At 35.9% G+C, this 27,605-nt stretch overlaps 5 protein-coding genes across 5 annotated transcripts; 3 read left to right on the top strand and 2 right to left on the bottom strand.

Moving 5' to 3' along the window:
- Positions 1-283: 283 nt before the first annotated feature.
- Positions 284-1,870, bottom strand: LOC107960710 (uncharacterized). Its single transcript, XM_041097124.1, has 4 exons — positions 1,673-1,870; positions 1,301-1,589; positions 868-1,076; positions 284-340 (listed from the first exon to the last, which is right to left on the bottom strand). Exons 1-4 carry the CDS (start codon positions 1,868-1,870, stop codon positions 284-286), a joined length of 753 nt encoding a protein of 250 aa, XP_040953058.1.
- Positions 1,871-8,803: 6,933 nt separating this feature from the next.
- Positions 8,804-10,053, bottom strand: LOC107960709 (uncharacterized). The gene is made up of 3 exons (XM_016897006.2): positions 9,865-10,053; positions 8,969-9,766; positions 8,804-8,875 (listed from the first exon to the last, which is right to left on the bottom strand). Exons 1-3 carry the CDS (start codon positions 10,051-10,053, stop codon positions 8,804-8,806), a joined length of 1,059 nt encoding a protein of 352 aa, XP_016752495.2.
- Positions 10,054-13,465: 3,412 nt separating this feature from the next.
- Positions 13,466-17,128, top strand: LOC107960708 (probable LRR receptor-like serine/threonine-protein kinase At3g47570). The gene is made up of 4 exons (XM_041097051.1): positions 13,466-13,968; positions 14,039-16,170; positions 16,342-16,755; positions 16,938-17,128. Exons 1-3 carry the CDS (start codon positions 13,466-13,468, stop codon positions 16,344-16,346), a joined length of 2,640 nt encoding a protein of 879 aa, XP_040952985.1. The 3' UTR covers positions 16,347-16,755; positions 16,938-17,128.
- On the top strand, positions 16,350-16,945 carry LOC107960706 (putative receptor-like protein kinase At3g47110). The gene is made up of 2 exons (XM_016897003.2): positions 16,350-16,755; positions 16,938-16,945. Exons 1-2 carry the CDS (start codon positions 16,350-16,352, stop codon positions 16,943-16,945), a joined length of 414 nt encoding a protein of 137 aa, XP_016752492.2.
- A 4,678-nt stretch (positions 17,129-21,806) lies between the features above and the next one.
- On the top strand, positions 21,807-23,006 carry LOC107960705 (uncharacterized). The gene is made up of 3 exons (XM_016897001.1): positions 21,807-22,117; positions 22,243-22,834; positions 22,908-23,006. Exons 1-3 carry the CDS (start codon positions 21,807-21,809, stop codon positions 23,004-23,006), a joined length of 1,002 nt encoding a protein of 333 aa, XP_016752490.1.
- The last annotated feature ends 4,599 nt before the right edge of the window (positions 23,007-27,605 follow it).

Below are 27,605 nucleotides of genomic sequence, written 5' to 3'. Positions count from 1 at the left end.
GAGATTTATTGTGATAACATGTCTGCTGTTGCAATTGCAAAGAATCCTGTCTTCCATGGTAGAACCAAACACTTCAACATTAAATTGCATGTAGTAAGGGAGATGGAACAAGCTCGAGAAATAGAGCTGGTTCATTGCAATTCAGAAGACCAAGTTGCTGACATTTTCACAAAGGGCCTAAGTACTTCAAGATTTATCAAGTTAAGGAAAGAACTTGGAGTTAGCAGCATAGAGTCCAAGGAGGAGTGTTAGAATGTGGCCCTCCATGCAGCTCAAGCACCAGTCATCCGATCATGCAGAGCAGGCCAAGACCAGAAGCTGTCGAACCAAGTGCTGCAATCTGTTTTTGTTCATTTTGTTGTTTTAGTCAATGTAACTCTTTTTGGTTCATATTGAACTACATTAGGTAGAAGATTGATGTATGAATGAGCTGTTAATCAGCTTTTCTTTCATGTACAAGTTTAGTTTTGTAAGTTCCAATGTCTTAGTGGTAGTTGGTGTAGATTAGTTGACTACATGTTGATTTTGACAAGCTAAAAGCTTGATTTATGTATTGGCAATATGCCATTGTTTATGTTAATGAAAATTATCAGATTTTCTTCCATATGCTCCATTCTTCCTTTGCCTTCTAAAAATTCTAAGTTCTGTTCTCTATTCTTGACAGTAGCTAAAAGCTTGAACTTCAAGCATTTTTCCTTCATATTTTACCTGGGTATAATACGTTGCTGCTGGTGCTCTGTTTGAAATTCTTACTTTACCCGGTTAAAGATTGATGAAACTCCAACAATTACATTACAGATTATGATTATAAAGTGACTGAAAATGGGAAATTTAGATTGATCAAAACTCACAAGGAGAATGACTTACTTCAACCTCTCCAATGATAATAACTTGCTCTTCAACATCATCGACCGAGATCCCTATTTCCTTTAGTAAAGAAATGCTAGAAACCGAGGATAGAGATTTCACTACAAGATTATCTGTTATAACAAACAGTGAGTTTTTCTCAACATAGCCCGAACTATTTTCCGTGTTTGGCGTTGGAGACTTCGGGTCCATAAATGTTAACAGCCTGCCTGTTTCATGGTAACATGTCAAGTAGAAGTTAAGGCCATTTGGTCTTGGTACTGAGTAACAATAATATTTAGGAGGTTTACAAGAACGGATATCGGGAAACACATCGGGACAACTATAAACAGGGGAAGAACACATTTCCGGGATTTCTTTTTCTTTATGGAGAATATAGTGTTTAAATCGTTCAAGAAGTTCGATATGCATCCAATTGTGACGTTACCATTACCATCAACAAGTTCTAACACAGATTCTAATGGAATGGTGAGGAAGCTAAATAAGAGGTCAACAAAATTTGCACTTGCTTCAGCATATAATAACTTGCTATCAGACTTTCTCAACATTATTTTCACACTTCTTTTGCCATCATTTTCATTTGACTCTTTCATATTAGGTGCTCGTACGAGCATGAATTGCTCATCGAGCATGGCTGTACTGCTGAGAATTCCTTGTTTTCTCAGAAAAACATCGGTTAACGTCATCTTTGAGATAAAAAGATGGCTCAAAAGATTACACATCTGTAAGCAAAAGGACACACAATTATGAAACTTAAATCACATTGGAAGTTAGAAAGTAGTAAAAAGGAAATTATCAAAATTACCTCTGCTGATCCAATTTCTAGAACCTTTTCTTCAATGAGACTAACATTCTTGATACCAAAATTGAGAAGGGATTGAATTAAATCACCTGGTAATCCTTGCATTATTCTTAGATCGTCAGTTATAAAAAATGTCGATTCTCCCGCAGTTTCATCTTTTACCACATTCTTTTTCACTCGAAGAATAGCTTCTTTATTCATCAACTTCCAACAACTGCACCTTGTAGTTCTGTAATAACTAAGCCAACCTACCGGATTTCGTCTACAAACCCTTTTTTCACAAACAAAATACTGGGTAGGCACTGTGAACCCCTTGTTAAGCTTCAAGCTCTAGAACTTATCTTCATGAATGCTTCTTGGATAAAGCAGCATTGATTTACCAAGACAACATTGTTCTCTGTGTAAACCTCACCATACCTAAACAAAGGAAAGCACTACCATTGAAAATCATGTTAGCAAGTGAAAATCCCTTTCAATTTCAGGCAATTATGATTCTATATATGAAAGACTGATGTACTATAATGAAAATATGAGAGTTTACATTAATGATAATGCTTCTCAAGATTATAATTGCTAAGGCAAAGTGTTATAATTGGTTTTAAGAATGATTGATACATATAAATAATATAATCATACTGATGCTAAATCTAGGAAAAAAAATTACATTATATTGTTGTTATGGTTTCATTCATGAATAATATGGACCCAAGCACATAAAAGAATAGTACATTCTTAGAGTTAAAATGTAATTTTACTATTTTAATAGTTTATATTTTTATAATTTTTAAAATTAAATCAAAATTTTATTATTCTTGAAGGTTAAAGTATAATTTTACTATTTATTAAATTAAATCTTGGAAAATTTTAATGGGCAAAAAATGAAACTTCACATTTTAAAGGGTCGAAACCATATTATTAAAACAAAATACTTGAACTCTGCTCACTCGAGCTTGAGCTCAACTCAAGAACGATGAATCAAACTTAATTTTTTTCTATTCGAATTTGAATAGCTTACATATCATTTTAGGCCCTTAATTGATACCTAGATAGGTCTGAACTTGTCAATAACAGTTGACTGGCCATGATCTAAGTTATATATGTTTTCACTGTTAGAACCGTAAAAATAAGATCTGATAAAAACTTAATTACTTGTAAACTAGAGTCTATCATGTTAAATCATTAATAACAAATCAAAATTAAATGCGAAAGTGTACCTGTATTCATCAATTTTTTAGAATATTCGAATCTTATTGTTTTGATCTTCCAAATTAACAAACAGATAATGTAGAGAATGTGACTCTTTTCTAAGCAAGTTAACTATACCCTTAATATATAACTTTTGCACATTGATAAAATTGCACTTTGACACCTAAAAGTAATAAAATTTTAATTTAATCCTTTAAAAATTACATCTTAATTATAGTCTCCCCTAAAAAATATTTTTCACTTTGACCTTGTCAAAGCACATATATTGTAACTATGATTTCATGCTTGAATAACATGGGTTCCAAGTACATAAAAGAACTGTATATTTACTGGTCTTTTCAATTTTCAAAGTATAACCAAGGTCCCTAACTTGAGCCATTTCATTCAAACTCTTTTGTACTAAAGCAAAAACCAAGATAGAAACTGAAACATTACTTAAAAGTAATATTTTAGTTTTGAACTGGGACAATAAAGTACTATTACATGAAAGTAAACTAAAACATCTTGACTATTAGGCGACTACAGCTCCATATCCTTGATACTGCAACAACAATAGAATGTAGCTTTTGCTATAATTGCTCTTGCTTTCGTTGCTAGTGTTGAAAAGTCAAATTAAAAGGGGTGTTGAAAAGTCAAAAAAATGGGAGGTGCAAGTGGCACCGAAAGAAAAAAATGGTAGGCAAGTTGTTTAAAGTTGAATGGGATAATTGCAATTTTGGTCCCTAATTTTTTAGGCCATTTGCAATTTAGTCCCTGAACCTCAACTATAAATAGGCATAACCATTTCTCATTTACACCATCCCAACCAATCTTTCTCTCTTAGTTTTCTTTCTTCTCCCATTTGAGAATTCTTAAGGAATTCTATTTGTTTGTAATATTTTGAAGATAGTAAAGTTATCATCTGGTGTTAGTGCCCGAGGACGTAGGTATAGTTTACCGAACCTCGTTAAAACTCTTGTGTTCTTTCTTGTCCTATTTTTCTTTCAATATTTGAGGGTATAATAGTAGTATTTAATTGTGCTATTAAATTACTATAGAAGGGATATTCTGACTAAGGAAAGACTTGGTATTTAAGAGATCCATGTGATCCACCTCTCTTCCCTAGGAATTGAACTTTGTGTGATTTTTTAGTACAATAATTTACACGCTTCGGACCCTATTGGAACAACAAGTGGTATCAAAGCCGAAGGTTAATCGTAGTATGCTCTGTAGTTGCAGTTTGAACTGATCTTCCACATCAGAAAAGATTTCCTTAGGTATATTGAAAGATTATGGAGAAAACGGTCGGTGTAGGAGCTTCAACATCGTCCATGTGGACAAGACCGACAATTGCAAATGCAAGACTGGCTGTGGAGATCTTTGATGGCACGGGCCATTTTGGTATGTGGCAAAGTGATGTTCTAGACGCCCTTTTTCAGCAGGGTCTAGACATTGCCATTGATGAAGAGAAACCAGATGATGTACAGGAGAAAGATTGGAAGGCGATCAATCGGTTGGCATGTGGCACAATTCGATCATGCCTTTCTCGAGAGCAGAGGTATGCTTTTTCAAAGGAGACTTCTGCAAATAAATTGTGGGTGGCACTTGAAGAAAATTTTTTGAAGAAAAACAGTCAAAATAAGCTCCACTTGAAGAAAAGACTGTTTCGCTTCACTTACGTCCCAAGTACCACAATGAATGATCACATCACCAAATTTAATCAGTTAGTCACTGATTTGCTAAATATGGATGAGACATTCAAAGATGAAGATTTGGCTTTGATGCTGTTGGGGTCACTTCCTGAGGAGTTTGAGTTCCCAGAAACTACTCTACTTCATGGCAGGAGTGATATATCTCTGAGCGAAGTCTGTGCCGCCTTATACAGTTATGAACAGAGAAAGAAGGACAAACAGAAAAACTCAATCAGAGATACAGAAGCTTTAGTAGTCCGAGGTCGTTCATACACTCGGAAGAAAACTCAGAAGGGGAGATCAAAGTCAAAGTCCAGACTCGGGAAAGATGAATGTGCCTTTTGTCATGAGAAAGGCCACTGGAAGAAAAATTGTCCAAAGCTGAAGAATAAGGGAAAAGCTGCTGTAGATGCTTGTGTTGCAAAGCATGATACTAGTGACTCTGAACTATCACTGGTTGCATCATCATCGTCGTTCCATTCAGATGAGTGGATATTGGATTCGGGTTGTACCTTTCATATGTCCCCTAACCGGGAGTGGTTCTCTGATTTAGTAGAACTAAATGGAGGAGTTGTTTATATGGGCAATGACAATGCCTGTAAAACTGTTGGGATAGGTTCAATCCAATTAAAGAATCAAGATGGATCAACCAGAGTTCTGACTGATGTTCGGTACGTGCCCAGTTTGAAGAAAAATCTCATCTCATTGGGAGTCTTGGAATCCAATGGTTCAGTTGTTACTATGAGAGATGGGATTTTGAAAGTGACATCTGGCGCACTTGTGATATTGAAGGGCATCAGGAAAAATAACTTGTATTACTACCAAGGTAGTACAGTTATTGGAGCAGTCGCTACAGCTTCCGGTAACAAAGAATTGGACTCAATGCAGTTGTGGCATATGAAGTTGGGACATGCCAGCGAAAAATCCTTGCAAATTCTGGCAAAGCAAGGATTGTTGAAAGGTACAAAGGCTTGCAAATTAAAATTTTGCGAGCATTGTGTTCTGGGAAAGCAAAAGAGAGTGAAATTCGGTACTGCTATCCATAATACAAAAGGTATTTTGGAATATGTTCACTCAGATGTGTGGGGGCCTTCCAAGACACCTTCATTGGGAGGAAAACACTACTTTGTTACTTTTGTTGATGACTTTTCCAGAAGAGTTTGGGTGTATACCATGAGAACTAAGGATGAAGTGCTTAGAGTTTTTCTTAAATGGAAAACTATGATCGAAAACTAGACTGGCAAGAAAATCAAGCGGCTTAGGACGGACAATGGAGGGGAATATAAAAGTGATTCGTTCTTCGATGTGTGCCAAGAGTATGGTATTGTTCGACACTTCACAGTTAGGGATACACCACAGCAGAATGGATTGGCAGAGCGTATGAATCGAACATTGCTGGAGAAAGTTCGATGTATGTTGTCCAATGCTGGGTTGGGCAAGCAATTTTGGGCTGAGGCTGTGACATACGCTGACCATCTTGTTAATCGTTTGCCATCATCTGCATTAGAAAGAAAAACTCCTATGGAGGTATGGTCTGGAAAACCGGCTACAGATTATGATTCCTTACATGTGTTTGGATCCACTGCATATTACCATGTAAAGGAGTCAAAGTTAGATCCGAGGGCAAAGAAAGCTCTCTTTATGGGAATCACTTCTGGAGTGAAGGGATTTCGTCTTTGGTGCTTAAGCACAAAGAAAATGATCTGTAGCAGAGATGTTACCTTTGATGAATCTGCCACATTGAAAAAGGTAGCAGATAAAGATATTCAGACGAGCAATACTCCACAGCAGGTGGAGTGTACTCCAAAACAGGTGGAGTTTGAGCAAATGGGGATTTGCCCAGTTAATAAGTCTAATTCTCCAGCCACAATGGAGGAATTAGAGGTTGAAGAGGTTGAAGAGGTTCTGACCCAAGAACCACTAAGTACACCAGAACCAGTTGCAGTTGCAAGGCCACGGAGAGAAATTCGTAAACCTGCTCGATTTACTAATATAGTGGCCTACGCCCTTCCCGTTGTTGATGATATTCCCATCACTTATCAAGAAGCAATGCAAAGCTTAGAAAGTGATAAATGGAAAAGCGCCATGGATGAAGAAATGCAGTCTCTCCTGAAGAACAATACTTGGGAGTTGGCGCAATTACCGAAAGGTAAAAGGGCAATCGGATGCAAGTGGGTATTCGCAAAGAAAGATGGATCTCCTAGCAAGAAGGATATTCGCTATAAGGCAAGATTGGTAGCTAAAGGCTACGCTCAGAAGGAGGGAATTGACTACAATGATGTATTTTCCCCTGTTGTGAAGCATTCCTCCATTAGAATTTTGTTTGCCTTGGTAGCACAGTTGAATTTAGAACTAGCTCAACTTGATGACGGCTTTCTTGCATGGTGAGTTAGAAGAGGAGATCTATATGACTCATCCCGAAGGATACACAGATGCTGGTGGTAGAAATTGGGTTTGTAAGCTGAACAAATCGCTATATGGATTGAAGCAATCCCCGAGGCAGTGGTACAAGCGATTTGATAGCTTTATGAGAAGGCAGAAGTACACAAGAAGCAAATTTGACAATTGTGTGTATTTGCAGAAGCTGCATGACGGATCTTTCATTTATCTACTCTTGTATGTTGATGATATGTTAATCGCTTCGAAGAGCCAAAAAGAGATAGATAAGCTAAAGGCTCAGTTGAATCAAGAGTTCGAGATGAAAGATCTAGGTGAGGCCAAGAAGATTCTCGGCATGGAGATAAGTAGAGATAGACAGAGAGGCAAGCTTTGTTTGAATCAGAAGCAATATCTGAAAAAGGTATTACAATGTTTTAGTGTAAATGAAAACACAAAACATGTAAGTACCCCACTTGCTTCTCATTTGAAACTTAGTGCTCAATTATCTCCGAAAACTGAAGAAGAAAGAGAATATATGGCAAAAGTCCCATATGCTAATGCAGTTGGGAGTTTGATGTATGCGATGGTGTGTACGCGGCCTGACATTTCACAAGTTGTTGGAGTTGTGAGCAGGTATATGCATGATCCTGGAAAAGGACATTGGCAAGCTGTGAAATGGATTCTACGGTATTTTCGAAAAACCGTAGATGTTGGTTTAATTTTTGAACAGGATGAAGCACTTGGTCAGTTTGTAGTTGGATATGTTGATTCCGACTTTGCTGGTGATTTAGATAAACGTCGTTCAACTACGGGGTATCTGTTTACTCTTGCGAAAGCCCCAGTGAGTTGGAAGTCTACCTTACAGTCTACAGTAGCTGTGTCTACTACAGAGGCAGAATATATGGCAGTTACAGAAGCTGTTAAGGAGGCTATTTGGCTTAATGGATTGTTGAAAGACTTAGGAGTTGTTCAAAGTCACATAAGTTTATATTGTGACAGTCAAAGCGCTATTCATTTAGCGAAAAATCAAGTCTATCATTCAAGAACCAAGCATATCGACGTAAGATATCACTTTGTGCGGGAAGTCTTTGAAAAAGGAAAAATTCTACTTCAGAAGATTCCGACAGCAGATAATCCCGCAGATATGATGACCAAGGTGGTAACAACAATCAAGTTTAATCATTGTTTGAACTTGATTAACATCCTGAGAATTTGAGCACCTTCAGGTGTATGGCGCTCGAGAGCGCATTTGGAGGCACTACAAAAGATAACTTTATCGAATTTGGGGAGTTGAAGGAAGTGTGTGAAGATGTGATTATCCTAATCAAATCTTCAAGGTGGAGATTGTTGAAAAGTCAAATTAAAAGGGGTGTTGAAAAGTCAAAAAAATGGGAGGTGCAAGTGGCACCGAAAGGAAAAAATGGTAGGCAAGTTGTTTAAAGTTAAATGGGATAATTGCAATTTTGGTCCCTAATTTTTTAGGCCATTTGCAAGTTAGTCCCTGAACCTCAACTATAAATAGGCCTAACCATTTCTCATTTACACCATCCCAACCAATCTTAAGGAATTCTATTTGTTTGTAATATTTTGAAGATAGTAAAGTTATCATCTGGTGTTAGTGCCCGAGGACGTAGGTATAATTTACCGAACCTCGTTAAAACTCTTGTGTTCTTTCTTGTCCTATTTTTCTTTCAATATTTGAGGGTATAATAGTAGTATTTAATTGTGCTATTAAATTACTATAGAAGGGATATTCTGACTAAGGAAAGACTTGGTATTTAAGAGATCCATGTGATCCACCTCTCTTCCCTAGGAATTGAACTTTGTGTGATTTTTTAGTACAATAATTTACACGCTTCCGACCCTATTGGAACAACAGCTAGACATAAACCTTCATTAAATCTGACAAAGCTGAAGATGAACACAAACAAGCCCTCAATAAACCAACCACCTGCAAAACAATATTGCATTACAGATTATGAATATAAAGTGAGTGAAAAGTGGAAATTTAGATTGATCAAAACTCGCAAGGATAATGACTTACTTCAATCTCTCCTATGCTAATAACTTGCTCTTCAACATCATCGACTGCGACACCTATTTCGTTTAGTAAAGAAATACTAGAAACCGAGGATAATGGTTTAACTACTAGATCATCTGTGATAACAAACAGTGAGTTTTTCTTGACATAGCCCGAACTGTTCGTTGTGTTCGGCTCTGAAGACTTTGGGTCCAACAGTTTTAGGGGCATTCCTCTTCTGTTAATTGCACTTTCCAAGTAGTATCTCCTGTTTATGCTAAAGGGGTTTGTCATTAAACAATATGCAGGAGGCTGCTGAGAACAGATATCTGGAATCTCATCTGGGCAACTATAAAATGGGGGAAGAACAACTTTTTTGGAATTCTTTGACTTCGTTACAAATTCATATACATATCCTAAAGGGTGTGTGAGGAAGCTAAATATTCTTTCAGGCCAACTATAATCCTGGAGAGTCTTTGGCTTGGCTATGGAGAATATAGTGTTTAAATCGTTAAACAAGTTAAAAATGGATCCAGCTATGATGTAACTATCACCTACAAGTTGTAACACCGATTCTAGAGGGATTGTGAGGAGGCTAAATAAGAGGTCAACGAAATCTTCATTTGCTTCAGCATACAAGATCTTCCTATCTGACTTTCTCTTCAGTATCTTCACTCTTGTTTTGCCATCTTTTGCAGTTGTCTCCATGGTACTTGGACCTATGAGCAAGGGCCGTTCAACTAACATCGTTCCTTGTTTTCTTAGAAAAACATCGGTCAGAGTAGTCTTTGAGATCAATGAATAGCTCAAAAGATTAACTATCTGATATAATCAAGCAAGGGGACACATAAATTACTATCATAATCATAGTCTAAATCATATTCAAAGAAGAAAATGGAAGTGAGTTAAGTACACAGTACCTCTTTTTGACCAATTTCAAGTTCCTTAACAGCATTCATATTAACATCCTTGATACCCAACTTATTAAGAAATTGAATGAGATCACCTGGTAATCTTTTCATCACTCTTAAATCGTCAGTGATGAAAAACCTGGATTCTACTTTACTGAACCCTCCCTCATTTTCATCTTTTACCCCATCTCTCTCCATTTCTTCTAAATATATCTCACTATTCATCAACTTCCCGCAAGAGCATCTTGAAGTTTCACAATAACTCAACAAACCACATCCCCTCGTTTTGCATGTAAAATACTAGACTGGCTTGTCTTTATGAGTGCTTATAGGATAAAGCAACATAAGCTTACATGCATGGTTTCGAAAGCTGTTGAGGCTGAGATTCTCGACGCTGTTGTTTAGGTTATCCAAGCAACCGGTCAGCAGGCTTTCATTTTTGCGAAAGAGTAGACCAATGTTTCCAAGCGGCAACTTAAGAAGGATGCGGAGAATATCAATAAAATCATTCCCAGCTTCAGCAGGAAGTACCTTGTTTCTTTCCTGGTCTATCAACAGTTTGATTGAAGCCGTGAATGTTTTAAAAGCCATAGGTACAGAATGGAATACAAAACAAGAGAAACTTCAGACGGGATGAAGTTTGGAACACAGCACAAACCAACCTCAAATTCACTGATCTATTTATTTATTTTTCTTATTTAACGAAAGATAGCTAATCCCTGATATTTCAGAGAATCTTTTTAAGAATATATTGTGTTTCTTTTAATTTTATTCTATTTTCATATGTTCTTTCAAATCATTTTCCTGGTACTTCTCCACAGAAGAAAATAGGAGAATTTGCATTGTTTTCCTTCCAGGATTCTTCATTAAAGGAAAAAGATATCTAAGGGAAAATGAATGATGGTTGTGAGTGGAGTTGGAATAATTCCACTTAGCTTTCAAGCAATATGAAAATGGGATTGAATTATTCGTTTCTTAAACCGAAGTGGTCCAAATTTATTCTCCTAAACTTATATAATACGCTTCATGTATTCGAACTCATGTACTATTGTATTGGCAATAATATTTATCTCAGTTGAGCTAATACTTTGTTGGGGTTTTGACAACAGCAAAGTAAGAAAATAGAGAACACAGAACAATGAAGCAAGATGCAAGAAACATTTTTACTTACTCACAAATGTGCAGCAATGGAGCTTATGGCTTTTTAGGTCACTTTTGCTCAATTTTCAACTAGAAAAAACAATACATTTATAGTCAAATACATCACTAAATACTACCTACTACCACTAATCATACTTTGAAGCAAGAAAAACTTAACTTGCACACAAGCTGATTATGTCAATCAGCACCTAAAAAGTATCAAAACAATACCAACTTAGTTCATTTTCAACTAAGTAACTTAACAAAGTAACTAAACAACCTTACAATTACAACAAGCATACGTGCTGCAGCATGTTTACAAGCTGCATGCACTTAACCAAAATATAACAACATCATGGTTGGCCATTTTCAACACTCCTCCTTGAGCTTATCTCAGGCAGAGGCGGATACAAGGGGGGCTGGCAGTGGCCCTGGCCCCCCCTAAAATGAAAAATTTATATTTAGACTCTTAAATTTTTATTTAAAATTTTAAATTAGTAAAGGTAAAATTGTACTTTGGCCCCCTAAAATTATAAAAATTCGATTTAATCATTTAAAACTTATAAATATATAGACTGTAAAAAATTAAATTTTTATTCGGCCCCCCTAAAAATTTGTTCTGACTTTGCCCCTGATCCCAGGCCTGTTTTGGAGACTCACAAGCCATGATCCTTGTAAAGATCAAGTCTGACACACTGTTTTGGATGCATGACATTGCTTTGTATCTCTTGGCTCTATCATCAGAATGCTACCTGATCTGAGCCACAGTGGGGTTGGCTCTCAAATGTGGTGGTTCAACATCCGAGTTGACAACCTCCCACAAGTCAAATGCCTGCATGTAGGTCTTCATTTTCCCTACCCAAATGTGGTAGCCTTCACCATTGAACACTAGTGGTGGAGCTGGAAAGAAACCGGATAAAGACATGGTTTTGAGGATTTAAAAAAAATTGAGAAGTCCACTAAGAAATGAGCTCTTGATACCAATTGTTGGAACTAAGAAAACAAAATGAGAAATTTGACAGAAACTTGAGCTATAAGGCTCGATGTCTTGCTGAGGAAAACATTCAAAATCAGCTTAAGAACTTGAGTAAAAAACTAGAGAATGAAGAAGAATTTCTAACAAATTTCATTACAAATGAATTGAGGCATAAAGCCATTACATATACCAGCCAATAAGCTGGTCAAAATAAGCAATTGTCACCTAAACATTTACCTAACACCACTAAGTAACCTAATAAATTGATAAACATAACTTGAACACACAGTAAAGCTAATTCATCTATCCATCAGCACCTAATTACATCAAATATGTTACCAACTTAGTTCAAATCTAACTAAGTAACGAAATATTTCCTTGAAGTAACAAAATCAGCAGCACAGGCTCTAGCTGCAACATGCATGGCTCAGACTGCATGGTCTGCTCCTTGTGCTACTCATTGTCCTGCATGGAAGCCAACTTTAATAGACTCAATTGATATGTAAATTTTTTAATTGATTCGATATCTTTATCATATAGAACTAAAATATTATCTATATTAACGATTGAATTTTTTTTTAAAATTAAATGAATAATTAGAATTTGTTTTAATTTATTCGATACTAACTATGCATAATTTTAAGTAAAAAACATGAAAAGAAAAATAAGTTAATATTACTCAATTTAAGTGGTGTGTCGAATACGAGTATCCAACCGACATAAATGTATTTAATTTTACTAAATTATCTTTTCTTTTTTTTATGATCATAAATCTAATATGATCATATATCCAAATTTTTAATTATGGTTAAAAAAAAAGGAGCATGACAATAAACTCTCTCATTTCTTAGTTAAATCAGTATGCAATGTTCATTTGTTCTTGATATTTGATATTTGATATTTGATATTTTTGAGTCCTACGTGAAATAATAAATTTGACTTTTTAAAAAAAATTATAAAATGTAATATAATAAAAGTCAATTTTTTGGACACTAAAAGATAAAACATTTATGGTGGAAAATTAAAAACTTTAATATTTAATTAATTTATTTTAGTCTGAAAACTTTTTTTCATATTAAAAATTAAAAAAATATCTTTTAAGATCCCTTTTAGCTTTAGACGATGGACAGTTGCACTCTCAAACGATCCCAAACGGGGCCTGCATACGAGGATTCAGTTTGGCATCTCCCAATCTCTTAATTGGAAAAGTCGTTTGGAAACTATCCAATGGTAGTCTGTAAATCTGGTTACCATTAACTTATCTATCAGATGACTTTGGAAAGTCAATACTTACATTTTCCAATTATTTTTCCATGAAGAAGTGGGGGGCTCCATAATTGTAGCCACATGACTTTGAAAAATGGTAAATTGAACCAATTTAGGGGATATAGAATAAGGTAGTATCAGAGTTCAAAAATAACTTATTTTGCACTGATGAACAAAGCATTCTCAACTACAAATCATTCTCATCCCTAAAGAAATTGATTCAGGTTGATGGAGCTATCAAGAAAGCATATGGAAGTGTTCAACTCTTTTTTTCTTGTTTACGTTAAAGTTATAATTTTTCTCTCATGCTTCAACTTGCTTGGTTTAGCAACAAGCAGCCCTGTAGTTGGAGGAAACGACACTGATCGACAAGCTTTACTCCAGTTCAAAGCGAAGATAACCGGTTATCGGCTTAAGGTTATGGAATCTTGGAATAGTTCTATTCACTTCTGCCAGTGGCGTGGTGTTACCTGCGGTCGTAAGCATCGGAGAGTCACCAAGTTGGAACTGCAACACTTGAAACTCTCAGGATCTTTATCACCGTATGTTGGAAATATGAGCTTTCTCAGGGAGTTGAGTCTTGTGGGCAACCGCTTCTACAACAAGATTCCTCAAGAAATTGGTCGTTTAAGAAGACTGCAAATATTAGACCTGACCAATAACTCCATCAGTGGTGAAATTCCTTCCAATTTATCAGCTTGTTCTAAAGCTTATAGTAGTTTATCTGTCAGGCAACCAACTAACAGGAGAAATACCTGCTTTGCTTGGTCATTTGTCACACGTGAAATTCCTGGGTTTTAGAAACAACGATTTGAGAGGGAGTATCCCACCTTCCTTTGGGAACTTGTCATCCCTGGAGGAGCTTCGTTTGGAATCTAATGGATTAACCGGGATTATACCCGAAGCTCTTGGACGATTGACAAATCTTTCATTTTTTATGGTAGCAGAGAATGCAATATCAGGTATCTTTCCTACGGCAATGTTCAATCTCTCCAATATTTTAGCCATTGATATTGGTGGAAACAAAATTCAAGGTACTCTTCATTTTGACTTAGAGATCACAATGCCAAATCTTGAATTCTTTTCCATCTGGGGAAACCAAATCTCTGGACAAATCCCGATTGCACTATGCAACGCCTCAAGTCTGGATATACTTCAACTTAACAATAACAGACTCACTGGAAATGTGCCTTCATTGGAAAAGTTGGATAAACTAAGCGAGCTTCAACTAGGCGCCAATGCTTTGGGACGTGGGAGAGAAGGTGACTTGAACTTTTTTTGCACTTTAGTCAATAATACCAAACTATTAAATCTATATGTAGGGGTAAATAATTTTGGAGGGGCATTACCCAAATGCATTAGCAATTTTTCTAGCACCCTCTTACATTTATCAATATATCAGAACAAAATATCGGGAAGAATCCTGGATAGGATTGGAAACCTCATCAAATTGGAAATTCTAGATGCATCACAAAATCAACTATCAGGTCCCATTCCCTTCGATATTGGGAGGCATCAGAAGCTACAAAGATTTTTCTTTGATAATAATTTTCTCTCTGGGACTATTCCCTATTCTATTGGAAATTTAACCATGTTAATCGAAGTTAATTTAGCTTTTAACAATCTTCAGGGCAGCATTCCTTCAAGTATTGGTCACTGCCAAAATTTGCTTGCAATGAGTCTTTCTCATAACAATCTTAGTGGACCAATACCACCTCAAGCATTTGAACTCCCATCCTTGTCTATTTTTCTAGACTTAAAATCAAACTATTTGACTGGTGGCCTTCCTCTTACAGTAGAAAAACTGAAAAATCTAGGTGCATTTCGTGTTTCTCGAAATAGGTTATCCGGTTTGCTTCCAAACAACCTTGGTAGCTGTGTACGTTTAGAAGCACTGTTTTTAGAAGGCAATTTGTTTGAAGGGCCCATTCCTTCATCTTTGAGTTCATTGAGAGGTCTTGTGGCATTGGATGTTTCTGACAATAATCTTTCTGGTGAGGTTCCAGAATTCCTTGTGAGCTTTGGGGCATTAAAGTATTTAAATCTCTCTTTCAATGATTTTGACGGAGTCATACCAAGCGAAGGAGTCTTTAAGAATAAAAGTGCTACATTCGTTGAGGGAAACAATAACCTTTGTGGAGGCATTCCTGAGTTACACTTGTCAAGATGTAACTCAAAAACATCATCAGACACTTCCCTTAAATTAAAAGTTGCAATTATCGTCGTGATTTTAGGGGTGACTTTGGTCTTCTCTTGTCTCCTCATCCTGTGGTTTAGAAAGAAGAAAGAGCAGCCAACAACAACTTGTGCAGAAAATTCCATTTTACAGTTGTCATACCAAAGCATCCTAAGGGCCACAGATGGATTCTCCATACAAAATTTGCTTGGTTCAGGAAGCTTCGGTTCTGTATACAAAGGAATTCTCGAAGAGAGTGGAGCAATTATTGCAGTAAAGGTGCTTAATCTTCTAAATCGTGGAGCTTCTAGGAGTTTCTTGGCTGAATGCGAGGCCTTGAGGAACATTCGACATCGAAATCTTGTCAAGGTATTAACAGCCATTTCAGGTGTTGATTATCGAGGCAATGATTTTAAAGCATTGGTTTACGAGTTCATGGAATATGGAAGCTTGGAGGAGTGGCTACATCAATCTATCAACAGGAATGAGTCGGGCATTATGAGAAACCTGAGCTTTTTTCAAAGAGTTAATGTGGCCATAGACGTTGCTTATGCACTCGAGTATCTACACCATCATTGTGAGACGACAATCATTCATTGTGACCTCAAGCCAAGCAATATACTGCTTGATCAAGAAATGGTTGGCCATATAAGTGACTTCGGCTTAGCAAAAATCCTTTCTTCAGATAGGCTTAACTATTCTACTAATCAGTCAAGCTCCATTGGATTAAGAGGGACTATTGGTTATGCTCCACCGGGTAAATTAAGTTTTTTTTTTCCCCTTCTTCTATAATATAAAAGCAAAACACACAATCTAGAAGTAGTTTTTCATATATCTAGAGCTTGGATGTAACAGGCTATCTTTATATTTTCCAAGGATTTTCTTTTGCAATTATTTCTATATGTAATTTGTGATAAGTTAATTGTAGAATAAGCCATGGGAAGTGAGTTGTCGACAAAAGGTGATGTGTACAGCTATGGCATTCTCTTGCTCGAGATTTTCACCGGGAAAAGGCCGACTGATGATATGTTCAAAGAAGGTCTTAGCATTCACAACTTTGTTGAGGCAGCTTTGCCAGAACAAGTAATTGAGATTACAGATCCCATTCTTCTTCAAGAGAGAGCTAGACAAGGTACATTTACAGAATTCACTCTCAATGACAAGCATCTTCAACACTTGAATTCAATATTTGAAATTGGACTCACTTGTTCTGCTGAATCACCTACCGAGAGGATGGACATGAGTGATGTTGTTTCCAAGCTTTGTTCTATTAGAGTCAAACTTCTTCATCCAACTCGCGTATATCGTGAGCGCCAAGCTTTATATATTGCTCAATCAGCAGGTATACAATAATATTTTAACAAAATAATCAAATCATTACTTGACTTAGAAGCAAATTAAATTCCACTACTTTTCATATAAATGATTTATTCAAATAATTTGAACAAGTAACATGTATTTTGGTTACACTCAATGGAAGTAACTTCGATGGTTTAGAGGTTTCCTTGTTTCCATATGTTGCAGGTACCTAAGGCGCCGCTGTATCAATGAACTTGAAGGGCTTAAATCAGGCAAAGCGTGGCTATTTTCTTTTATTCATGCTAGTTTCAACTTATGCGTGTTGAATGTGAACTTTATTATAGTATAACTCCGTAAACTTGTAAACATATATTTATTGACAGAGTATTATGTGCTATGTGATAAGAGTTTATTTACAGGCTCTAGCTTAATTCATCCTAATTGCCTTTCTGGTTCTAAACACCTAGATGGAATGTGTTAAGAATTTTTTGACAGGCTCTAGCTTTAACTTTTGATAGACCAGGAAAGAAACAGGGTAGTTAGTCTAGCAACCAAAGCAAGAGCGACTATAGAAAAAGCTATATTATATTTTGTTGCAGTATCAAGATTCGATATTGTTGAAAAGTCAATTAAGGGTGTTGAAAAGTAAAAAATGGGAGGTGCAATTGGCACCGAAAGAAAGAGCGATAGGCAAGTTGTTTAAAGTTGAATGGGATAATTGCAATTTTGGTCCCTAATTTTTTAGGCCATTTGCAAGTTGGTCCCTGAACCTCAACTATAAATAGGCCTAATCATTTTTCATTTCAACCATCCCAACCAATCTTTCTCTCTTAGTTTTCTCTCTTCTCCCATTTGAGAATTCTTAAAGAATTCTATTTGTTTGTAATATTTTGGAGATAGTAAAGTTATCATCTGGTGTTAGTGCCCGAGGACGTAGGTATAATTTATCGAACCTCGTTAAAACTCTTGTGTTCTTTCTTGTTCTATTTTTCTTTCAATATTTGAGGGTATAATAGTAGTATTTAATTGTGCTATTAAATTACTATAGAAGGGATATTCTGACTAAGGAAAGACTTGGTATTTAAGAGATCCTTGTGATCCACCTCTCTTCCCTGGGAATTGAACTTTGTGTGATTTTTTAGTACAATAATTTACACGCTTCCGTCCCTATTGGAACTACAGATATAACTTTTAAGAATGTTTCATTTTAATCTCCAGAATATTGCAACTCATTGTTTTTCAATCTTGGTTTTTCGTTTATTGTCTTAGTACCAAAGATTATGAATGAAATGGCTTAAGTTAGAGACCATGGTTTCACTTTGAAAATTATAAGCACCAGCAATATACCATTCTTTTCTGTGCTCGGAAACTTGTTATTTAAGAATGAAGCCATATCCACAATGTTTTATTTTAATCTGCAGTGCTCACTGGAACCATAGTTTGGCATCTCTCAATCTCTTAATTGGAAAAGTTGTTTGGAAGCTATCCAATGGTTGCCTGTAAAGAGATGGTGATAAAATAATATAAGCCACCCTTTCTTCAATATCAACAGTCAGTGAGCATATAAAAACTAATCTATAAGAACCATAATAAAATAATAAGCAACACAGGAAATTCCTACTTATTCAAAATAAGGCAACAAACTAGGAACAATAAATATGTAACATAATAACAAAATATTGCTAAAAAGAAGGTAATAAAAATGATCTAAGTCGTGAGAGTGTTGATGTCTCTTATAACATTGTTAAGCTTTGGCCTGCAATGCAACATTAGACCAGCATTGAAGATGAACCAGTGGAGCAACAACATTTTGTTTATTTTGTTCATTTGTAACTTAATTTAGTTTCTTTGTAATTTGTACTTCAAGTTAGTAGGATTTGGTCAAGATTTGAATATGATAGCTAGTATGTCGGCTACATTTTGTTTGTAATTTTAGTTATGCTTTAGTCAAGCATTTATGGGAGCAGTTATACATTTGGTAACTGTCAATTTTATTATAACATATATACTTTTGCTGGATGAAATGAAAGGTAAGAAAAATTCATTTTCTTCCTCAACAATTTGTTTTTGCTTCTGTTTTTGGTTGTTCTTCTTGTAAGTCTCAAGTCTTTGAAGCTCAAGCTTCTTTCATACTTTATCCGGGTTTATTACCTTGTTGCTCTATTTTCAAACACAGCTTCATATTTCATCCGAATTACTTGGTTCTGTTTTTCTTCCTGTATGCAAAAAACCTCAACAAACATGCCCTTAAAACTATTGGACCCCAAATCGGCAGAGCCAACCACAACAAAAAGAAGGGGCTATGTCTCACTCTTTGCAGTAACAGATGATCTGATAGTTAAATCAGTATCCTGTCTTTATCTTGTAACAAGAATTAGAGGTCCTGGTTGATAAAGTTGAAGTGCAAGTTATTAGCATCAGATAGGTTAAATGTAGACCACTTTGTATTCCATGGTAAGAGAGTTAATGCCGAACCATGAACTCCATCTGGTGTAAACATAGAGAAGAGCCATTTACAATTTATAACATAGCAACCGGTACAACACACATAAAAAGAATATTATATTGTGATTATGGTTTCATTCTTGAATAACATGGGTTCCAAGCACATAAAAGAACTGTATATATCCTGGTCTTTTCAATTTTCAGAGCATAACCAAAATCCCTAACTTATGCCAATTCATTCAAGCTCTTTGGTACTAAGACAATAAAGCAAGAACCTAGATAGAAAGACAATGAGTTGCTAAATGTTGGAGATGAAAATGAAACATTGCTTAAAAGTAATATTTTAGTTTTGAACTGAGACGACAAAATACTATTACATGAAAGTAAATTGGAACATCTTGAAAATTAGGCAACTACAACCCCATATCCTTGATACTGCAACGATAATATAATGTAGCTTTTGCTATAATTGCTCTTGCTTTGGTTGCCACACATAGAGCTCCATTGACTCTGACAAAGCTGAAGATGAGCACAAACAAGCCCTCAATAAACCAACCGCTTGAAAAACAATATTGCATTACAGATTATGAATATAAAGTGACTGAAATTTGGAAATTTATATACTTAAACTCGAGCCCAAACTTATTCTATATACAATTCTTTAGGATAAAATAGTAATTTGATCAAAAAATTATACTCGCGATCTACTCGAATTAAATGCTAAAATGCTTGAACTCACCAACAAGTGTTGGATGCAACAGCAAGACATGTTACATGTTCCGTCCTTAGAGATTACATTGTTACAAAGGCTTTGAACACAAATAGTAAAACAAACATGGAGACAGGGATGAAGCAAAAAAAAAAATTTCTCATGGGTTGAATTAAGTTGTACACTTTTATGAGATTTAAAATGCAATTTTAAAATTCTAATAGCTCATATCTTTATAAATTTTAAAGGATTAAATCAAAATTTTATTATTTTTAGAGGTCAAAATATAATTTTACTATTTATTAAATTAAAATTATGTCAAATTTAATGGGCGAAAAGTAAAATTTTACATGAGCTTGAACTCTACTTACTTGAGCTTGAACTCAGCTTCAGAATGATGAATCAAATTCAAACTTTTTTTTTCATTTCGAATTTGAATCGCTTGCAAATATGAATATCTCGTCTTAATCCCTTAATTGATGCAATAGATAGGTTTGAACTTGCCAATAACACTCAGCTAGCCATGATCTGGGTTATGTACGTTTTCATAGCTCTAGTTAGGGGTAAGCGTTCGATCAAATCGAGTCGAATTAAGTTAAAAAAATTCAAGTTCACGAATCCTATTTTGTCTTTTTAACTCAATTTCATTTTTTTTAATCGAGTCGAATAAAATGAAATTTGTGTCGAGTTGAGTCGAATCAAGTGAAATTGTTCGAGTTAAATTAAAAAAAAATTAAACATGTCAAATAAAAATATTATTACAGTATAACTAATTTCATTTCAGAACACATAAATTTAAAACGATATATATTTGAAAAAAATTTCAGTTGAGTATAATAAATTTGAATATTAATTAGGTCTCAAAAATTATTATTTTAGAATAATTTTAATTTTTTATAATTTTTTAAAATATAAATATATTATTTTAGAATAATTAGGTCTCAAATTAAGTTATTCGAAATTTGAATTTTTTTTTCAATTTTTTAAAATCAAATAGAGTTTTACTTACCCTAACTCTAGTTACTCTCCCTAGAAATTATTTAGGTAATTAGTCCATAATGATGCACGTACTTCATTAAGTGTTCAGTTCATTGACCTAAGTTAGTTTATAAATTATCATTTAAAATATGTATGGGGAACATCAAAGGTTTTCTTGAAGCTTTAATCGCCGTCTGTTGAAAGTTGGCAACAATGCAGCAGCAGGCAAATGTCCAATGTGTAATTTGATTGTTAAAATTTTTTGTAACATGTGACTTATGTTTAATTTGATTGTAATTTTTGTTTTGCTAAGGTTTGTCACGCACTTAGCTGATTCTTAAGTTATCATTAAGCTGATTTTACAGCTTGGATACTAGCAGAAGCAATATTTTGTTTTCTTCCAATGTAATGAAGCTGCTTATGTATGTTGTAATGTTGCTTATTGTAGTAATGAGAGTTGTCAATTTTTCTCTCAACCAACTTGTGTTTTTGCTTCTGTTTTTCATCTTTCAAACACAAATTTTCTTTGTTTTTAATCTTTGAATGCTGATATAACTCAACACCGTCTTATGGACACGCACAATAAATAGACTGATTTTAGTTTCATTTCAGCTGTGCCCCAAATTTCATCCGTCTGAGTTCGCTCTTGTTTTGCATCAATGGCTTCTAAATCAACCAGGATTTCAATCAAGCTTTTAATTGACCAGGAAAGAAACAAGGTAATTCTAGCTGAAGCTGGTAATGATTCTGTCGATACCCTTCGTAGTATCCTTATGTTTCCCCTCGGAAGCATCGCTTGACTTTTCGGCAAACATCAAATTCCAGAGCCTGGTTGCTTGATTAACTTATTCAACAGCGTCGAAAATCTAAACAGTAACATCTTTCGTGCCCATGCATGTAAGTTTATGCTGCTTTATCCAAGAACCATTCATGAAAACAAGTTGAATAAAATGAAGCTTAACATGGATGTTTCTGAGCCTACAAAGACTTATATGTGCGAAAATGTGAAGTGTAGTGAAAGACTAGTTGGTTTATTGAGTAACTATAAAACTACAAAATGCAGTTGCGGGAAGTTGATGAGCAGGGATGGTTCTGGAAGGGAAATGGATGTAGTAAAAGATGAAACTAAGGGAGAGTCCATGTTTTTCATCACTGATGGTTTAGTAGTGATGAAAGGTTTGCCAGGTAATCTCATTCAATTCCTTCATAACTGGGAATCAAGAATATTTTTCATCAGATCAAAGAAGAAGTTCTGGAAATTGATTCATATGAGGTAGTATTATCCATAACTCTTTACAGCATTCATCCTTTCAATAATGTTTTAGTTTGATTATTATGTCTCTCATTGCATAACTATTTTCAGATGTCTAATCTTTTGAGCTATTCACTGGTCTCAAGGACTACTTTGACTGATGCTTTTCTGAGAAAACAACGAATTCTCAGCGGTGAAAAGTCCTTGCTCGTAGCTCCAAATATGGAGGAGACGGTTGAAAATGATGTCAAAACAAGTGTGAAGATAATACTGAGGAAGTCTGATTGGAAAATATCATTCGCTGAAACAAATGAAGATTTTGTGGGCCTCTTATTTAGCTTCCTCACCATACCTTTTGATTCTGTATTGGAACTCTTACTAGGTAGTAATCTCACAATTGGATCCATCTCTTATTTGCTTCAAGATTTAAACATTATGCTCTCCATTACCGAGCCAAAGTATTCCAAGAAAGCTGTTCTTCAACCATTTTATAGTTGCCCAAAGGAGTTTCCAAGTATCTGTTCTGAGGTAAGGTTTTCCTCATTTCTGGACCCGAAGTCCCCAAACCCAAACTCGAGATACAGCTCGGGCTATGTCCTGAAGAACTCATCGTTTCTAGTAACAGATGATCTAGTAGTTAAATCAGTATCATCTGTTTCTATTATTTCTGTACTGAAGGAATTAAACATCCCACTTGTTGACGTTGAACAGTTAGTTATTAGCATTGGGCAGTTTGAAGTGAATTATCTTTTCTTGAGTTTTGATTATCTTTGTGGATTCAAAATCTATAATGCCGTGTGTTTTGGTGCAGGCACTTGCTTTATTGAAGGCCTGTTTGTGTTCATCCTCACCTTTATCAGCTTTAAAGAACTATATTGTCAAGAAACGAAAGCGTAAGCCATTACAGTGACGTCAAAAATAACTTGTCTAAACATTAGTTTCTAAGTATTGTTTGTTTAACAATTCAAACATTTTTCAACTCCTCGTCTCTCTTTGTTTTTGCCTTATATAAACCGGAACTTACAAAATGAAATGGCTTTAACTTGATCTTATGCAACTAGGGCAAAAATAGACCCTGACAACAATTAGATCATATTTCAAAATGGCTTGCATTCATGCTTTTAAGATTCAAAAATATACTGATATTTTATCAATAACAAAGATTCCACATTTTTGAACTTAACAATATTTTATCGATGGTTTAGAGGTTTCCTTGTTTCCATATGTTGCAGGTACCTGGTAAACCTTGCATTATTCTCAGATCGTCAGTTATAAAAAATGTCGATTCTCCCGCAGTTTCATCTTTTACCACATTGTTTCCAACTTAACATTCAAACAAGAACAAAAGCAAAAGAACCGAAAAATGAAAGAAGAAAGTTTGAAAACTTGAATAATGTAACCGGATAACAATTTTCATTGAATGAAATCAAAATATATGTGAAGGTTACATGAAATTGGACAGTTATCTAACAATGTAACTGCTCCCACTAATACACAACTAATACAAGTTATATTTCAAACTTAAGCAAGCTCATACATCAGCCATTACATCAAGTACAAATAAAAAACTAATCCTTATGACTTTGAATACAAATTTCAAGCTAACCAAACAAGTTACATTTGAACAAAATAAAACAAAATGAACTGAAGAAGCTGCTGCACTCGGTTCTGCTTCATTTTTGGTCTGCTTGGTGAGCTGCTGGTCACATGTTACATTGCAGGCCAATGCTCAAAACTCCTCATTAGACTATATGCAACATACACCAATCCTGTTTCTTAAGTCCTTGAACTTTGTTGCACCAAGTGTCCAATTGATCTTGTGAGCAGCAATGAATAAGACTGATTTCTTCTGATTGCTCAGCCTCTCGAACAAAGTGAAACTTGATCTTAAAATGCTTGGTTCTTCCATGAAGAAAAACTGGATTCTTAGCAATAGCCACTGCTGATTGGTTGTCAATTTTGATTTCAATAGGTTCAAGTTTCTCTTCATTTAGATCACATAGCAACTTTCTAAGCCAAATGGCTTGATTCACTATTGCTGCAGCTGCAATGTATTCTGCTTCAGCTGTGGATTGAGCAATAGTTTGTTGCTTCTTAGAACTCCAACAAAAAACTCCTGAACCAAGAGTAAAGAAGTAGCCAGAGGTGTTCTTCATGTCATCAACAAAACCAGCCCAGTCACTATCAGAATATCCTGTTAGCTTGAGCTCATTTTCTTTCTTAAACATGACTCAATGGTTCAGAGTCCCTTTGATGTATCTGAGGATTCTTTTAGCTGCCTTAAGGTGAATCACATTGCAGCAGTGCATAAATCTTGAGAGGAGACTAACACCAAACATAATATCAGCCCTAGTTGTTGTTAAGTAAAGCAGGCAACCTACTAGGCTTCGATATTCCTTTTCATCAACTATTGCTTCATTCCCATCACTAGACAACTTCTCCCCTTGTGCTACTGGTGTGCTCACTGATTTGCAGTTTCACATGCAAAATCTGTTAAGGATCTTTAATGCAAAAGCATGTTGGCTGATAAAAATGCCTTGATCAGACTGGTTCACTTCCATACCAAGGAAGTATGTCATGATTCCTAGATCTGTCATCTCAAATACTTCCAGCATTTGCTCTTTAAATTCATTGATCAATTCATCTTTGCTTCCAGTCACAAGTAGATCATCTACATAGAGTGACACAATCAATAAGGTTTCACCTTCTGATCTCTTCACATAGAGTGTGGCTTCACTGACACTCTTTTCAAATCCAAGCCTAGGCAAGTAAATGTTTATCCTGCATACCAGGCCCTTGGTGCCTGTTTCAAGCCATACAAGGCTTTCTTTAGTCTATAAACCTTGTCTTCTTGTCCTTGGACTTTAAAGCCTTCTGGTTGCTCTATGTAAATTTCTTCCTTGAGAAAACCATTCAAGAAAGCTAATTTGAAATCAAGTTGATGAACCTTCCATTGTTTCTGTGCAGCAAAAGCAACAAAAACTTGATTGTGTCAAGCCTTGCTACTGGAGCAAATGTCTCCATGAAGTCAGTACCATATTGCTGACTATAGCCCTTCACCACCAACCTTGCCTTATGTTTGTTTAAAGAGCCATCAGAGTTGAATTTGGCTCTAAAAACCCACTTGACACCTATGACTTTCTTCTGGTCTGGCCTATCAACCAAGTCCCATGTCTCATTCTTCTTGATCATCTCAAGCTCAGCTTCCATAGCATTTCTCCAGCATTTGTCCCTTGCAGCTTCTTCATAGCTCGAAGGCTCAACTATAGCAACATTGCATCTGTGGTAAATGTCAGAAATGAATCTGGTTTCTCTCACAGGAGGATCATCATGTCTGTATTTTCTGATTCATTCTCAGTTGGCTCTAGGCTGATATCAAATTGGTCTTCATCAAACTGGCTTGTATCTGAACCTTCCAAACTCCAAAACTTCTCCTCATCAAATTTGATGTCCCTGCTCACCAAAATCTTCTTTGTTGAAGGGTCATACACTCTGTAGCCCTTTTTGGTACTACTGTAGCCAACAAATATACCAGGAGTAGACTTTTTCTCAAGTTTGGTTCTTCTTTCATCTGGAATAAGCACATAGCACACACATCCAAACACTTTCAGATGGGAAACTGATGGTTTGAATCCATACCAGGCTTCAAAAGGTGTTTTGTCCTTCACTGCTCAAGTTGGAAGCTTGTTCGGTAGGTAAACTGAGGTGTTGACAGCCTCAGCCCAAAATTTACTTGGAAGTTTGCTTTGAAACAGCAAACATCTGGCCATATTCATCACTGTTCTGTTCTTCCTTTCACAAACTCCATTTTGCTGTGGAGTGTAAACAGTGGTTAGTTGATGATGGATCCCTGCATACTCACAAAACTTTTGAAACCTCTCAGACAAGTATTCAGTCCCATTGTCAGTTCTCAAGGCCTTGATCTTGCAGCCTGACTGGTTCTCTACTAGTGCCTTGAATCTGCTAAAAGCATCAAACACTTCTGACTTTTGTTTCATGAAGTAGACCCAGCAAAATCTGGTTAAATCATCAATGAACAGCACAAAATATTTGCTGTCATTCAATGAAGGGGACTTCATTGGTCCACAAACATCAGAATGCACCAGTTCAAGTCTTTCTTGAGCTCTCCATGCCTGGTTCACTGGGAATGGCAATCTGGCTTGTTTACCAAGCTGACAAACTTCACAAACAGTGTCTCTTGCCTCAACTTTGGACATATCCTCTATCAAATTTAGCTTGTGCAACAGATCAAGTGATCTGAAATTAGTATGGCCTAGTCTTCTATGCCATAGGCCAACATTATCAGCTAAGCTTGTATAAGCTTTCTTCTCGAGCTGATTCACATCAAGCATGAAACATTTGTCTACCATGCCTACAGTAATCATTTTCTAGCCATGAAAGTCCTCAATAATACATGAACCATTCTTGAAAACTAGGGAATACCCTTTTTCAACTAACTGACTAACGCTTAACAGATTTTGATCAATGTCAGGTACAAAAAGCACATCTGAAATGACTTTGTTACCTGAACCGGTGTTGATCACTATATTCCCCTTGCCTTTCGCTTCAATCAGACTCCCATTGCCTATTTTGATTTTTGAGGCATAGCTTCTGTCAAGGTCTTTGAACAGACTTTCATCAGCTGCCATGTGATGTGTGCAGCCACTATCCACCAGCCAATTGCATTTGACTTTGCTTATGGTAACAAAGCTTGTGGCTGTGAAAACATGCTTCTCCTGAGCCTGAAGGTCCTCAGCAGCTTGAGCTTGGATCTGTTGCTGTGCTGGTGCCTTTGCTTTATTCTTGCACACTTTCTCAACATGACCAAACTGCTTGCAGCTCCTACATTGAATGTCTGGTCTAAACCAGCAAAATTTTTCAAAATGTGTGGTCTTCTTGCAGTGGACACATGGTGGAAACCTTCTTTTGCCTGAATCTTTCTTTGGCTTATCCCTCTTATCAAGCCAAGGCTTCTTTCCTTTCTGGCTTGAACCTGGACCATCTTTGGCCTTTGCTTGGAAGGCTCCTTCAAGATGTTCTTCCTGCCTGTTGGCCCTTCTTTGCTCCAATGCATAAAGGGAGTTCACCAACTCAGACAAAGAAATGGTTGTCAAGTCCCTTGAGTCCTCAAGTGATGAGACTTTGGACTCAAATCTCTCAGGGAGTCTGGTGATAACCTTTTCAACAACCCTGCTATCACTGATATCTTCACCAAGCAACCTTATGCTGTTGACAGTGGCCATGATCCTGTCTGAATATTGCTAGATGCTCTCTGATTCTTTCATTTTCAGGTTCTCAAAATCTCTTATCAAGTTAATCACTTGTTGCTGCCTTGTTTTATTTGACCCTATGAATTCTTCCTGTAATAACCCGGAATTCACGGGCACCGGAAAAGTGAGTTATAGGGCCTCTGTCTTAGTGAAATAAGTTCGAAAATAATTATTAAAAATATTTATGAGCCTAGTGGTGTGTCTAATTAGGATCTAATTAGGTGAATTTAGCTTAATTT

This window comes from Gossypium hirsutum, chromosome A01 (assembly GCF_007990345.1).
Source record: "Gossypium hirsutum isolate 1008001.06 chromosome A01, Gossypium_hirsutum_v2.1, whole genome shotgun sequence".
NCBI lineage: Eukaryota > Viridiplantae > Streptophyta > Magnoliopsida > Malvales > Malvaceae > Gossypium > Gossypium hirsutum.
This window is presented reverse-complemented; position numbering and strand designations above follow the sequence as displayed.